At 42.3% G+C, this 14,461-nt stretch overlaps 1 protein-coding gene across 1 annotated transcript in view; it reads right to left on the bottom strand.

Annotated features, from left to right (window-relative positions):
* The window catches only part of PCGF6 (polycomb group ring finger 6), a 48,122-nt gene that overhangs the window by 24,468 nt on the left and 9,193 nt on the right, over positions 1–14,461 (bottom strand). Inside the window, exon 7 of the mRNA XM_023206544.1 lies at positions 7,527–7,554. Coding sequence (XP_023062312.1) covers positions 7,527–7,554 — 28 coding nt within the window. The remainder of the gene's footprint in view (positions 1–7,526; positions 7,555–14,461) is intronic.

Raw genomic sequence — 14,461 nt, 5'->3', positions numbered from 1 at the left:
TCGTTTGAGGTTAGGAGTTCGAGACCAGCCTGGCCACCATGGTGAAATCCCATCTCTACCAAAAAAATGCAAAAAAAATTAGCCGGGCGTGGTGGCATGCACCTGTAATCCCAGCTATTCAGGAGGCTGAGGCAGGAAAATCCTGGGAGGTGGAGGTTGCAGTGAGCCAAAATCACACCACTGCACTCCAGCCTGGGCGACAGAGCGAGACTCCATTTCAAAATAAATATATAATTAAATAAATAAAACAACTTTGTTTCTTCAACATAAAAACTGCAAGGGGCCGGGTGAGGTGGCTCATGCCTGTAATCCCAGCACTTTGGGAGACTGAGGCAGGAGGATCACCTGAGGTCAGGAGTTCCAGACCAGCCTGACCAACATGGAGAAACCCTGTCTCTACTAAAAATACAAAATTAGCCAGGCATGGTGGTGCATGCCTATAATCCCAGCTACTGGGGAGGCTGAGGCAGGAGAATCACTTGAACCTGGGAGGCAGAGGTTGTGGTGAGCCAAGATCGTGCCATTGTACTTCAGTCTAGGCAACAAGAGCAAAACACCGTCGCAAAAAACAAAACAAAACAAAAAACAAAAACAAAAAAACCAAAAAACTGCGAGGAAGAAAAAACAAGATGGAGGAGGAATGGCAAGACTAAAAAACATTAAGGGGTGTAAATGACAAACACATTAACCAATACAATATATGGACCTTACTGAATCCTGATTGAAAAACTATCAAACTATTTTCATGGGATAATGTAGGAAATTTAAATAGTGCATGACTATTTCATCAAGGGATTATCATTAATTTAAAAACTGTAGTATCATTATTATGTTGCCATAAACGGATACTTAACATGAATTTATAATTATTGCAGTAGTGTGTACATGGGAGTTCATTATACTATTCTGCCTACTTTTGTGTAAGTTTAAAAAGTTTCATAATAAAGGGATTTCTTTTTCCTTTTTTTTTTTTTTGAGACGGAGTCTCGCTATGTCACCCAGGCTGGAGTGCAGTGGAGAAATCTCAGCTCACTGCTAGCTCCGCCTCCCAGGTTCACACCATTCTCCTGCCTCAGTCTCCTGAGTAGCTGGGACTACAGGCATGCGCCACCACACCTAGCTAATTTTTTTTTTTTTGTATTTTTAAAAGAGATGGAGTTTCACTGTTAGCCAGGATGGTCTCAATCTCCTGACCTCGTGATTCACCTGCCTTGGCCTCTCAAAGTGCTGGGATTACAGGTTTGAGACACCGGGCCCGGCCAGGGATTTCTTTTTTGAGTGAAATATAAAAAGGTCACTATCTAGACATATGTGGCTGGAATGTGGGATGCAACAGTTTGAGGTGTAGGAGGTGATAAGTAGATGACAGAGTTTGAAAGTAAAATCTAATGCTTACCTAGCTCCCACCTCTCTGAGACAACTAAGGATGCTACGACCTCATGCAAATGAAAAGCTGAAGTAATCAGAACTAAACAGAGTCCCTTTTAGGAAAAGTACAAAGTATTTTTCTAGGACTTACAGACTGGGAGCCTAGAATGGCTACCCAGGGAACTGAGGCACACATTTGTTTCAAGTTACAGCACTCAGCTTTCCTATCTGTACAGTAGTTTGTTCTTTTTTTTTTTTTTTTTTTTTTTTTGTTTGGAGACGGAGTCTTGCTCTGTCACCAGGCTGGAGTGCAGTGGCCGGATCTCAGCTCACTGCAAGCTCCTCCTTCCGGGTTTACACCTTTCTCCTGCCTCAGCCTCCCGAGTAGCTGAGACTACAGGCGCCCGCCACCTCGCACGGCTAGTTTTTTGTATTTTTAAGTAGAGACAGGGTTTCACCAGGTTAGCCAGGATGGTCTTGATCTCCTGACCTTGTGATCCGCCCGTCTCGGCCTCCCAAAGTGCTGGGATTACAGGCTTGAGCCACCGCGCCCGGCCAGTAGTTTGTTCTTAAGAACTTTCCCGACTAAAACTCATAGAGTATATATTAGATAGGTATTTTATTTTTCTAGGTGTCTTGGGCTTGTTTGTTATACTTGAGCAACTGATAAATGGTCTGCCCATTATTACCACAGTACAGCATATAGAATAGGTGTTGAGCGTAGGCACTCCAGGCACAGACTACCTGGGCTCAAACTTCCTGGTTCTGCCATTTTCTAATAGTGAATCTTTGGGCAAGTTCCTGAACTTGTCTGTGTCTCTATTTGTAAAACAGATAAAAATAGCACCTGCTTGATACATTATGAAAATAAGTTAATGTATGTAAATAACTAGTAAAAATACCTGTCACATAGTAAGCACTGAAGAATTGTAAGTGTTGTGAGCCATTTGTCTCTAAGATTATTTGTATCATTTTGCTCTTTATGTAAAAGAATTTAACTTTGTTTTCTGTTTTTGAGATGGAGTCTTGCTCTGTCACCCAGGCTGGAGTGCAGTGGCGCGATCGTGGCTCACTGCAACCTCTGCCTTCCAGGTTCAAGCGATTCTCCTGCCTCAGCCTCCCAAGTAGCTGGGACGACAGACGTGTGTCACCACACTAATTTTTGTATTTTTAGAAACGGGGTTTCACTATGTTAGCCAGGCTGGTCTCGATCTCCTGACCTCGTGATCCGCCCACCTTGGCCTCCCAAAAGTGCTGGGAATACAGGCATGAGCCACTGTGCCTGACAGATTTTAGCTCTTGAGAAGGAGTCTCACTCTGTCACCCAGGCTGGAGTGCAGTAGTGCCATCTCAGCTCACTGCAACCTCTGCCTCTTGGGTTCAAGTGATTCTCCTATCTCAGCCTCCCAACTAGCTGGGACTACAGGCACCTGCCACCACGTCTGGCTAATTTTATATTTTTAGTAGAGATGGGGTTTCATCATATTGGTCAGGCTGGTCTCGAACTCCTGACCTCAGGTGATCCACCTGCCTTGGCCTCCCAAAGTGCTGAGATTACAGGCGTGAGCCACCGCACCCGGCCCCAATTTCTTAAACCCAGTAGAAAATGATTTTATTGTCTTATAGGGCTGTTATTACTAAAGGAGAAAACTAAAACAAAATTTTCATGAAAAAAATATAACCAGTGATGGGCTCAAACAAAAATTCTAACATAAGCATATACATATATATGTTTTTGAGATGGAGTTTCCCTCTTGTTGCCCAGGCTGGAGTGGAATCATGGGGTCTTGGCTCACTGCTACCTCCGCCTCCCGGGTTCAAGAAATTCTCCTGCCACAGCCTCCCAAGTGGCTGGGATTATAGGCACAAGCCACCATACTAATTTTTGTATTTTCAGTAGAGACAGGGTTTCACCATGTTGGGCAGGCTGATTTCAAACTCCTGACCTCAGGTGATCCGCCCACCTCAGCCTCCCAAAGTGCTGGGATTACAGGCGTGAGCCACTGTGCCCAGTCAGTTTTTTTGTTATTTGTTGTTGAGACAGTCTCGCTCTGTCGCCCAGGCTGGAGTGCAGTGGCGCGATCTTGGCTCACTGCAAACTGCCTCCTGAGTTCACACCATTCTCCTGCCTCAGCCTCCCGAGTAGCTGGGACTACAGGTGCCTGCCACCATGCCCAGCTAATATAGTAGAGACGGGTTTTCATCATGTTAGCCAGGATGGTCTCTATCTCCTGGCCTCGTGATCCGCCTGCCTCAGCTTCCCAAAGTGCTGGGATTACAGGTGTGAGCCACCGTGCCCGGCCTGTTTTTTTGTTTGTTTGTTTTGAGATGAAGTTTTGCTCTATTGCCCAGGCTGGAGTGCAGTGGCGCAATCTCGGCTCACTGCAGCCTCTCCCTCCAGGATTCAAGCAATTCTCCTGCCACAGCCTCCTGAGTACCTGGGATTATAGGCATGCATCACTATACCAGGCTAATTTTTGTATTTTCAGTGGAGACAGGGTTTCCCCATGTTGCCCAGGCTGGTCTCAACTCCTAACTTCAAGTGATTGTCCCATCGTGGTCTCCTAAAGTGCTGGGATTACAGGTGTTAGCCACCACACCTGGCCAAGCATATATTGTTTCAACCAGATACATTTTTATATCCCCAAAATGTTTACACCAAGCAAATTACAAACAATGCTTCTATTCAAAGTTTCTACTGAATCTTGGCTCACGTATTAAAAAAAAATTCAACAGCTTTATTGAGATGTAAATTCACATACCATTAAATTCACCCTTTAAAAGTGTACTATTAAACGATTTTAGTATATCTACAAAATTTTGCAACCATCACTGCTATATAATTTCAAAATATTTTCATTACCCTAAAGAGAAGCCTGGCTGGGCAAGGTGGCTCATGCCTGTAAATCCCAGCACTTTGGGAGACTGAGGCAGGTGGATCACCTGAGTTCAGGAGTTCAAGACCAGCCTGGCTAACATGGTGAAACTTCGTTTCTACTAAAAATACAAAAAATTAGCTGGGTGTGGTGGGGCACACCTGTAATCTCAGCTACTTGGGAGGCTGAGGCAGGAGAATTGCTTGAACCCAGGAGGCAGAGGTGGCAGTGAGCCCAGATTGTGCCATTTCACTCCAGAGTGGTTGACAGAGCAAGACTCCGTCTACCAAAAAAAAAAAAAAAAAAAAAAAAAAGAAACCTGTACCTCTTGGCAGTCACTCCCCATTGAGCCTCTTCCCCAAGTCTCTGCCAACCACTAATCTGTTTTTTGCTCCTGTGGATTTTCTTGTTCTGCACATTTCAGATAAATGAAATCATGTAATATATGGATGGCCTTTTGTGACTGGCTTCTTTTCCTTAGCAACATGTTTTCAATGTTTACCACGTCAGACCATGTATCAGCACTTTGTTCCTTTTTACTGTCAAATAATACTCTATTATATGGAAATAGAACATTTTGTTTATCCATTCATCAGCGAATAGGTTACATACATTGTTTTCAATTTGGGGTTATTATAATGTTTTTTGAGATGGAGTTTCCCTCTTTTGCCCAGGCTGGAGTGAAGTGACATGATCTCAGCTCACTTTGACAAGTTTTCCACTCTCTCGGTTCAAGTGATTCTCTTGCCTCAGCCTCCCAAGTAGCTGGGCCTGGCTGATTTTTGTATTTTTAGTAGAGATAGGGTTGTGGCGTGTTGTCCAGGCTAGTCTCGTACTCCTGACCTCAGGCAATCCACTCACCCTGGGCTCCCAAAGCACTAGGATTACAGGCATGACCCAATGTCCCCAGGCCAATTTGGGGTTATTATTTAAAAAAGTATATTTTTCAAATCAAATCCAAATAATGTGCATACAATGTAATTAACTTAAATGTCCCTTGAGTTACTTTTATCAATAGGTTTCATCTGTAGGTTTATTCTTCATCTCTTTCCTTTTTAATTTATTTGCTGAAGAAACAGAATTGGTTGCCATGTAGTTTTCCACTCTCTTGATCTGGCTTATTATATTCCTACAGTTCATTTAATACATCTCTCTTTTTTTTTTTTGAGACGGAGTCTCGCTGTGTTGCCCAGGCTGGAGTATAGTGGCGCGATCTCGGCTCACTGCAAGCTCTGCCTCCCAGGTTCACGCCATTCTCCTGCCTCCACCTCCGGAGTAGCTGGGACTACAGGCGCCCGCCACCATTCCTGGCTAATTCGTTTTACATTTTTAGTAGAGACAGGGTTTCACTGTGTTAGCCAGGATGGTCTCAATCTCCTGACCTCATGATCTGCCCACCTCGGCCTCCCAAAGTGCTGGGATTACAGGCATGAGGCACCACGCTCAGCCTAATACATCTCTTTGTCCCCTGTATTTCTTATAAATTAGTAATTAAACCTAGAAGCATAATCACCTTCCAATATGTTTTGGCAAGAACACTTCAAGGTGGTATTGCTATCATGTTTTTTCACGTGTAAGAATCACAACTATATATTCCGGGTTGCACATGTGTTTTTGAGGAAGCAGTAGACTAATATTTTATCTTTTCTTTTTTTTTAAGACAGTCTTACTCTGTCACCTAGGCTAGAGTGTAGTGACACGATCACAGCTCACTGCAGCCTCAATCTCCTAGGTTCACGTGATCCTGCCACCTTAGCTTCCTGAGTAGCTGGAACTATAGGCCCATGCCATCATGCAGAGCTAACATTTTTATTTTTTATAGAGACAGGGTATTCCTATGTTGTCCAGATTGGTCTTGAACTCCTGGCTCCAAGCAATCTTCCTACATTGGCCTCCCAAAGTACTGGGATTACAGATGTGAGCCAACGAACCTGGCCTAATATTTCAATTCATTCTCTAGTTCTTTCTTCATGAGGTTTTAAAACTCTGTTGGACTGACTACTGCAGGTTATTAGACAGACATCTTCAGGGAACACTGGTAGCATATATCCCTGTGCTTAAACCATACAAAAACCTATCTGCCACTATCCCACCCACCACATGGCTACGAGAAATTCCTAAAGCTAAACACCACCAGTTTGATGTTTTACAACTTAGAAGAGGTTCAACGCTATCAAAAATCACAGGGATATATGATCGGATGTAGTGGCTCACACCTGTAATCCCAGCACTTTGGGAGGCCCCGGTGGGTGGGTCACTGGAGGTCAGGAGTTTGAGAATAGCCTGGCCAACATGGTGAAACACCGTCTCTACTCAAAATACAAAATTAGCCAGGTGTGGTGGTTCATGCCTGTAATCCCAGCTACTCAGGAGGCTGAGGCTGGGTTCAAGAATCGCTTGAACCCAGAAGGCAGAAGTTGCTGTGAGCCGAGATTGCGCCACTGCACTCCAGCCTGAGCGACAGAGGAAGACTCCGTATTAAAAAAAAAAAAAAATTATGGGGACTTAAAACTGTATTCCCTCTATCACATCAGTCTCTGAGATACATGTATAATATGCTTCATCCAGAGAATTACCTATCTATTCCTATGCTTTAATTCATGTCTCTGAGCTAGTGTGTTCATAAAACAGTACAGTATATCCAACTAGGTATAATTCACCTAACTTTCAGTACAGACTCAACAAAGTCACTGAAAATCTAAACAGATCAAAGTCACCTATTCCTTGTATATTTACCTCCCAAGTAACTATAAGGCCTGATTTACCCCTTTTAAAAAAGTTACCTTTTCCTGATGACTCGCATTATAGTAGTAACACTGTATACAATGGTACCTGTGATTTTGGAATCTTTAAATCAACTCTGAACTTAAATATGTTACAAAGGAGTTCATTCTTACCTCTAAAACTTCAGTGAATAATTGAAGTAACAAGTAGGGCAAGATAACTTGAGCAAAAAATGTTACATGCAAATAAAATTTTAAGCTCACATTTAACTCAAAATGCCAACTATGCAAAAAATGCTTTGAGACATTTTTTATCACCAAATTAACATAGCATTTGGATTTAGTTTTAAAAAGTATTCACTTAATTTTCCTTAGACTACTATTCTGAATGAACAAATCCCTACTTAATAACTTTCATTCATAAATCTATAAAATATTATTAAATGTACTTCATATTTAAATAACTTCTTTATACGATCTCCATTTGGTTGCTAATGTGACTCGCATTTGTGTGCTACAGAGTCCTCTTGTGAAATGAATGAAAAAAAAAGTAAAATACCTTAAAATGTCCCGTGCCTTCATTAGCACTGAAAAATGAGAGCAAAATTAATCAATATTTAATACTTTAAGCTGTATGCTTAACCATAAAACAACATATATATTTGAGAAACATCAATTCATTGTAATTCTAAAACACGGTCACCTGAAGTTTTATGAAATAAACAAATGTAATTGTCATTTCTGCCACCTAGTGGTTAAGGCAAAGGCAGTTTTATGCAGTATTTTACACTACTTTCTATACTTAATTTTAGAAGTTAAAAGTATATTCTTTGTTATTTGATGGAAAATATGAGAATTTGCTTATTTCTTCCAGCTTTATTAGGGGATAATAGACAAATTAAAATTGTGTATATCTATAGGTTTTAAGATGCATATATACCATAAACTAATAAAAGTTTAGTTTTATTAATAAACTAATAAACTAATATAATAATAAACTAATAAAATCAAGCAAATTAATATATTCATCAGCTCACATACTATTTTACTGTAGTGAGAACATTTAGGATCTACTCTTATTAATTTTCAAGTATATAATACATTATTAGCTGTAGTCGTCATGATGTACAATAGATCTCCAGGAAAAAGTATATTCTTAAATATTAGATTCCCCCTCACCCCGCATTTAGCATCCTAACATTTTACAGCTTAAAGTCTGATTTCATGTTTGTTTTTCTTTTAATCATAATTAATGTGATTTTTCTCTCTATAGTGATGTTTACAATACAAAATTTCTTACAAGAAGGCTGCTCTGCTTCCTATTGCTTTTCTTGCAGAATAATTACCTGGACATAATTTTACTGTTTCCTTTTCACCTAGAAGCCTACAGATTTCTTGGTTAAATCAATTACTTTTAAGCCATGCAGAAGACAAGGGAGATCTAACTTTTTGTTGAGAAAATACTATGTGCCAGGCACTGAATTAGGTATTCATATATTGTGCATGTTTTTCATTTGGTTCTCACAATAGCCCTACAAATCAGGTATTAGTACCCCTTTCTACAGATGAAAAAAAATTAAGCTCACAGAGGTCATAACTTGCTTTGGGTCACACAGAGCTGGTAGGTAATAAAACTGAAATTCAAACTCAGGTGTGCCTAACATCAAAGCCAATATTCTTTCTTCCTTATGTTGTGAAGATTAGACAAGTTCACAATTGCATCATCTCCAAAGTATTCTTCTTTTTCTTTCTTTCTTTTTTTTTTAAGACATAGGATCTGCTCTATCACCCAGGCAGGAGTGTAGCGGCTCACTGCAGCTTCAACCTTCTGGGCTTAAGTGAACTTCTTGCCTTAGCCTACCTGAGTAGCTGGGAGTACAGATATGTGCCACCATGCATGGCTAATTAAAAAAAAAAAAAAAATTTAAGAGATAGGGTCTCACTATGTTGGCCAGGCTGGTCTCAAAACTCCTGGCCTCAAGCCATCCTCCTGCCTTAGCCTCCCCAAGTACTGGAATTACAGGTGTGAGCCACCTAGACTCCAAAGCACTCCAGCCTGGGCAACACAGCAAGACTCCATCTCCAAAAAAAAATTTAAAAAATATATAAAAAGAAAAAAGTAAGAGAGATACAGAAATATATAATTTATATATTATAAATAAACCTATGGTTTATTTTATATATTATATCAATATACAAACTGTAAATCCGTAAATATACATATAAATATAAAATATATACATAAATAGAATGCTAAATTATCATATTATCTTAGAGTTATAAAATAAAACATCCCATTCATTATAAGAATTCTCTCTGTAGAATACATGGTACATGGGCATCAGCTTCTGCCTGAATATCAAAAGACAGCTTAACTGACAAGTCAGCAATTTCATTTGTGGGGGACTTTGTTAGAAATTGCTTGCTTGCGGCCGGACGCAGTGGGTCACGCCTGTAATTGCAGCACTCCGGGAGGCCGAGGTAGGTGGATCACATGAGGTCAGGAGTTTGAGACCTGCCTGGCCAACATGGTAAACCTCCGTCTCCACTAAAAATACTAAAATTAGTCAGGCATGTTGGCACATGCCTATAATCCTAGCTACTCGAGGGGCTGACACAGGAAAATCACTTGAACCTGCGAGGCGGAGGTTGCAGTGAGCCGAGGTCATGCCACTGCACTCCAGCCTGGATGACAGAGCCAGACTCCATCTCAAAAACACACAAAAAATTACTTGCTTCCACTTAAACATGCTTCACCCAGTAACATATACCTAGTAGTCATAGTTTTGTCTTCTGATATTGTGAATCAGATCAATTTTTCTTTTATTTGGTAGCCCTTTTAAAGCTTTTAAACTAATTTGAGGGACTTACCATTGCTTTATTTCCAAATGAAATATTTTTGTTCCTTCTGTTACCACATAGGACGTATTTTCAAACTTTTACCATTCTGGTTATACCTGTTTACCAATATCTCTCTTAAAGTATGGTATCCAGAGCTGAACACAATACTCTTGTTGGACTAAGGCAGTATAGAGTGGCATACTACTCTCAGGTTTACTAAACACCACTAAACTTAAAATGGCATTAAATTTTTGCTGTCTCACACATCTCGTAAGACTTCATTTTCTTTGGTATGCAGGTGTATGTATTATAGCACCATGGACCACTTAACCTTTATTTTTGAATGACCTTGCATTATTTTATTAGTCATATTGATAATTTAGACTTAAGAATATCATATGTTGATTCTTACAACAATCCTTTGAGTTGCTATTGTAATCTCCAGTTTAGAAATACAGAAACTGATGATCAGTTCAGAGAAGTTACATCCTAAGGGTTACCTACCCTGAGTTAGTCTTCAAAACCTATACTCTTTTGACATACCATGCAGTCTGTCTTGGGTTATTTCTTTTTATAATCTACTTTACATATAGAAACTATAGAACAAAAAGGATAAGAGACTATCTTAAGATCATAAAGCCAGGCATGGTGGCTCACGCCTGTAATCCCAGCACTTTGGGATGCCGAGGTGGGTGGATAACCTGAGGTCAGGAGTTTGAGACCAGCCTGACCAACAAGGAGAAACCGCATCGCTACTAAAAATACAAAATTAGCTGAGCGTGGTGGTGCATGCCTGTAATCCCAGTTATCCGGGAGGCTGAGGCAGGAGAATTGCTTGAACCCAGGAGGCAGAGGTTGCAGTGAGCCAAGATCATGCCACTGCACTCCAGCCTTGACAACAAGGGCAAAACTCTGTCTCAAAAAAAAAAAAAATTGGTCAGGCACAGTGGCTCACACCAGTAATCCCAGCACTTTGGAGGGCCAAGGCAGGCGGATCATGAGGTCAGGAGATGGAGACCATCCTGACTAACATGGTGAAACCCCGTCTCTACCAAAAATACAAAAACATTAGCCGGGCATGGTGGCAGGCACCTGTAGTCCCAGCTACTCCAGAAGCTGAGGCAGAAGAATGGCATGAACCCGGGAGGCGAAGCTTGAAGTGAGCCGAGATCACGCCTCCAGCCTGGGCAAGAGAGCGAGACTCCATCTCAAAAAAGAAAAAAAAAGGACCATAAAACATGCATACCCTGTTGGGCGCAGTGGCTCACGCCTGTAATCCCAATACTTTGGGAGACTGAGGTGGGTAAATCACCTGAGGTCAGGAGTTTGAGACCAGCCTGGCCAACATGATGAAACTCCATCTCTACTAAAAATATTAAAAACTTAACCGGGCATGGTGGCATACACCTGTAATCCCAGCTACTCTGGAGGCTAAGGCAGGAGAATCGCTTGAACCCCAGAGGCAGAGGTTGCAGTGAGCTGAGATCGTACCACTGCACTCCAGCCTGGGCAAAAAGAGTAAAACTCCGTCTCAAAAAAAAAAAAACAAAGCATACCCAATTTAGGGGAGAAATCTAATTTCATATTCCAGTAACTGAAAAATTAGTGCAGAGGCTGAATCCACCTCAATGTTTTTCCTCCTCCAAGTCAAGCAGAGTCAAGCACTGAACCAAATTTGCCTTTGTGCTTCCATCAGACTAAAACTCCCCTTGTCCTGTCATGAAAACAGTTTCCTACGGGTTACTCCCAATAGCCTAACTTTTGTGGTAACATATATGCTTTTCCACATAATAAAAAGTTAGGGTGAGGTGCAGTGGCTCATGCCTGTAATCCCATCACTTTGGGAGGCCTAGGTGGGTAGACTGCTTGAGCCAGGAGTTCAAGACCAGCTTGGGCAACATGGTAAAGTATTAGCTGGGCATGATGGTGTGTGCCTATAGTCCTAGCTGCTCAGGAAGCTGAAACGAGAGGACTGCTTGAGTCTAGGAGGCAGAGGCTGCAGCAACCCAAGATGGCGCCATTGCAATCCAGCTTGGGCAGCAGAGAAAGACCCTGTCTCAAGGAAGAAAATAAAAAGATAAAGGACCATATTATGAGGTATACTGAATACCCATCATAATCAACAATTTCTAAGATTCAATTTTTATTTACACAGCAGGACCTTAATATATACCTTATGAGGCTGGGTGCAGTGGCTCACGCCTGTAATCCCAGCACCTTGGGAGGCCGAGGCAGGCGGATCACGAGGTCAGGAGTTCGAGACCAGCCTGGCCAACATGGTGAAACGCCATCTCTACTAAAAATTCAAAAATTAGCTGGGCGTGGAGGAGGGCACCTGTAATTCCAGCTACTCGGGAGGCTGAGGCGGCAGAATTGCTTGAAACCGGAAGGCGGAGGTTGCAGTGAGCTGAGATCTCACTACTGCCCTCCAGCCTGGGCAACAAGAGCAAAATTCTGTCTGTCTCAAAACACAAACACACACACACACACACACACACACACACACACACACACACACACCCCCTATGAGGCTGGGTGCAGTGGCTCACGCCTGTAACCCGAGCACTTTGGGAGGCTGAGGCAGGCGGATCATGAGGTCAAGAGTTCCAGACCAGTTCGAGACCAGCCTGGCTAACAGGATGAAACCCTGCCTCTACTAAAAATACAAAAAAAAAAAAAAAAAAAAAAAATTAGTCAGGCATGGTGGTGTGCACCTGTAATCCCAGCTACTTGGGAGGCTGAGGCAGGAGAACTGCTTGAACCCAGGAGGCAGAGGTTGCAGTGAGCCGAGATTGTGCTGCTACATTCCAGCCTGGGTGACAAAGCAAGACTCTGTCTCAGGAGAAAAAAAAAGGAAAAAAAAAAAATATATATATAAAAAAAATAGGCCAGGCGCGGTGGCTCAAGCCTGTAATCCCAGCACTTTGGGAAGCCGAGACAGGCGGATCACGAGGTCAGGAGATCGAGACCATCCTGGCTAACACGGTGAAACCCCGTCTCTACTAAAAAAAATACAAAAATCTAGCCGGGCAAGGTGGCGGGCGCCTGTAGTCCCAGCTACTCAGGAGGCTGAGGCAGGAGAATGGCGGGAACCCGGGAGGCGGAGCTTGCAGTGAGCTGAGATCCGGCCACTGCACTCCAGCTTGGGTGATAGAGCGAGACTCCGTCTCAACAACAACAACAAAAAATATATATATATATATATATATACTTTACATAATATACCTTATGAATAAACAAAAGGAATTTATTCAAGGTTATAAAGCTAGAAAACAGCAGAGCTAAGACTTAAATCCAGATCTCCAGATCTCCTATTCCAAGGTAGTGCTTTTTCCTCTACGGCAGGGAATGCGTTAATAATGGAACAACTTTGGTGATGGTAATGACTGCCTTGAGCATTGTGGTCAAGTCTCACTCAGGAAAGCCTGCTATGATTAATTATTGATTTCTGCTACAAGTAAAGAAAGAAGAAATGGTGGCACACCCATCACATGTTTACCATCGTTGTATTACAACATCTGACTTTTCAAAAAAGGTATAAAAAGTGGATCAAAGTTCTTGCTGTGGATTAGTGGAAAATGTTACATTTCTCCAAAATAATTTTTTTGAGACAGGGTCTTGCTCTTGTCACCCAGCCTGGAATGCAGTAGTGCAATCAAGGCTCACTGTAGCCTCAAACTCCCAGGCTCAGTCGATCCTCCCCATCAGCCTCCCTAGTAGATGGGACTACAGGTGCACGCCACCATGGCCAGTTAATTTTCTTTTGTATTTTTTTGTAGAGACAGGGTTTTACCATGTTGCCCAGGTTGGTGTCCAGCTCCTGGACTCAAGCGGTCCTCCTACCTCTGCTTCCCAAAGTGCTAGTATTACAGACATGAGCCATCATGCCTGGCTCTCAAAATAATTTTTTAAAAATATAATTCCTTAGGTTGGGTGCGGTGGCTCACACCTGTAATCTCAGCACTTTGGGAGGCCAAGGCGGGCAGATCACCTGAGGTCAGGAGTTCAAGACCAGCCTGACTGACATGGTGAAACCCTGTCTCTACTAAAAATAGAAAATTAGCTGGGCATGGTGGCAGGCACCTGTAACCCCAGCTACTCGGGAAGCCGAGGCAGGAGAATCACTTGAACCCGGAAGGTGGAGGTTGCAGTGAGCCAAGACTGCGCCATTGCACTCCAGCAAGGGCAACAAGAGTGAAACTCCGTCTCAAAAAAAAAAAAAAATCTTTTAATTTTTGTTTTTCTTTTCCTTGAGACGGAGTTTCGCTCCTGTCGCCCCCAGGCTAGAGTGCAATGGCGCTATCTGGGCTCACCACAACCTCTGCCTCCCGTGTTTAAGTGATTCTCCTGCCTTGGCCTCCCAAATAGCTGGGACTGAAAGTGCACACCACCATGCCTGGCTAATTTTTGTATCTTTTGTTTGTTTGTTTTTGTTTTTTCAAGACGGAGTTTGGCCCTTGTTGCCCAGGCTAGAGTGCAGTGGCATGATCTTGGCTCACTGCAACCTCTGCCTCTTGGGTTCAAGTGATTCTCTTCCCTCAGCCTCCTGAATAGCTGGGATTACAGGTGCACGCCACCACATCCCGCTAATTTTTTTTTTTTTTTTGTATTTTTAGTAAAGACAGGTTTCACCATGTTGGCCAGGCTGGTCTC

The sequence above is a fragment of the Piliocolobus tephrosceles genome, chromosome 9 (genome assembly GCF_002776525.5).
Source record: "Piliocolobus tephrosceles isolate RC106 chromosome 9, ASM277652v3, whole genome shotgun sequence".
In the NCBI taxonomy this organism is placed as follows: domain Eukaryota; kingdom Metazoa; phylum Chordata; class Mammalia; order Primates; family Cercopithecidae; genus Piliocolobus; species Piliocolobus tephrosceles.
The sequence above is the reverse complement of the archived record's forward strand: the minus strand, read 5'-3'. Positions and strand labels throughout refer to the sequence as shown.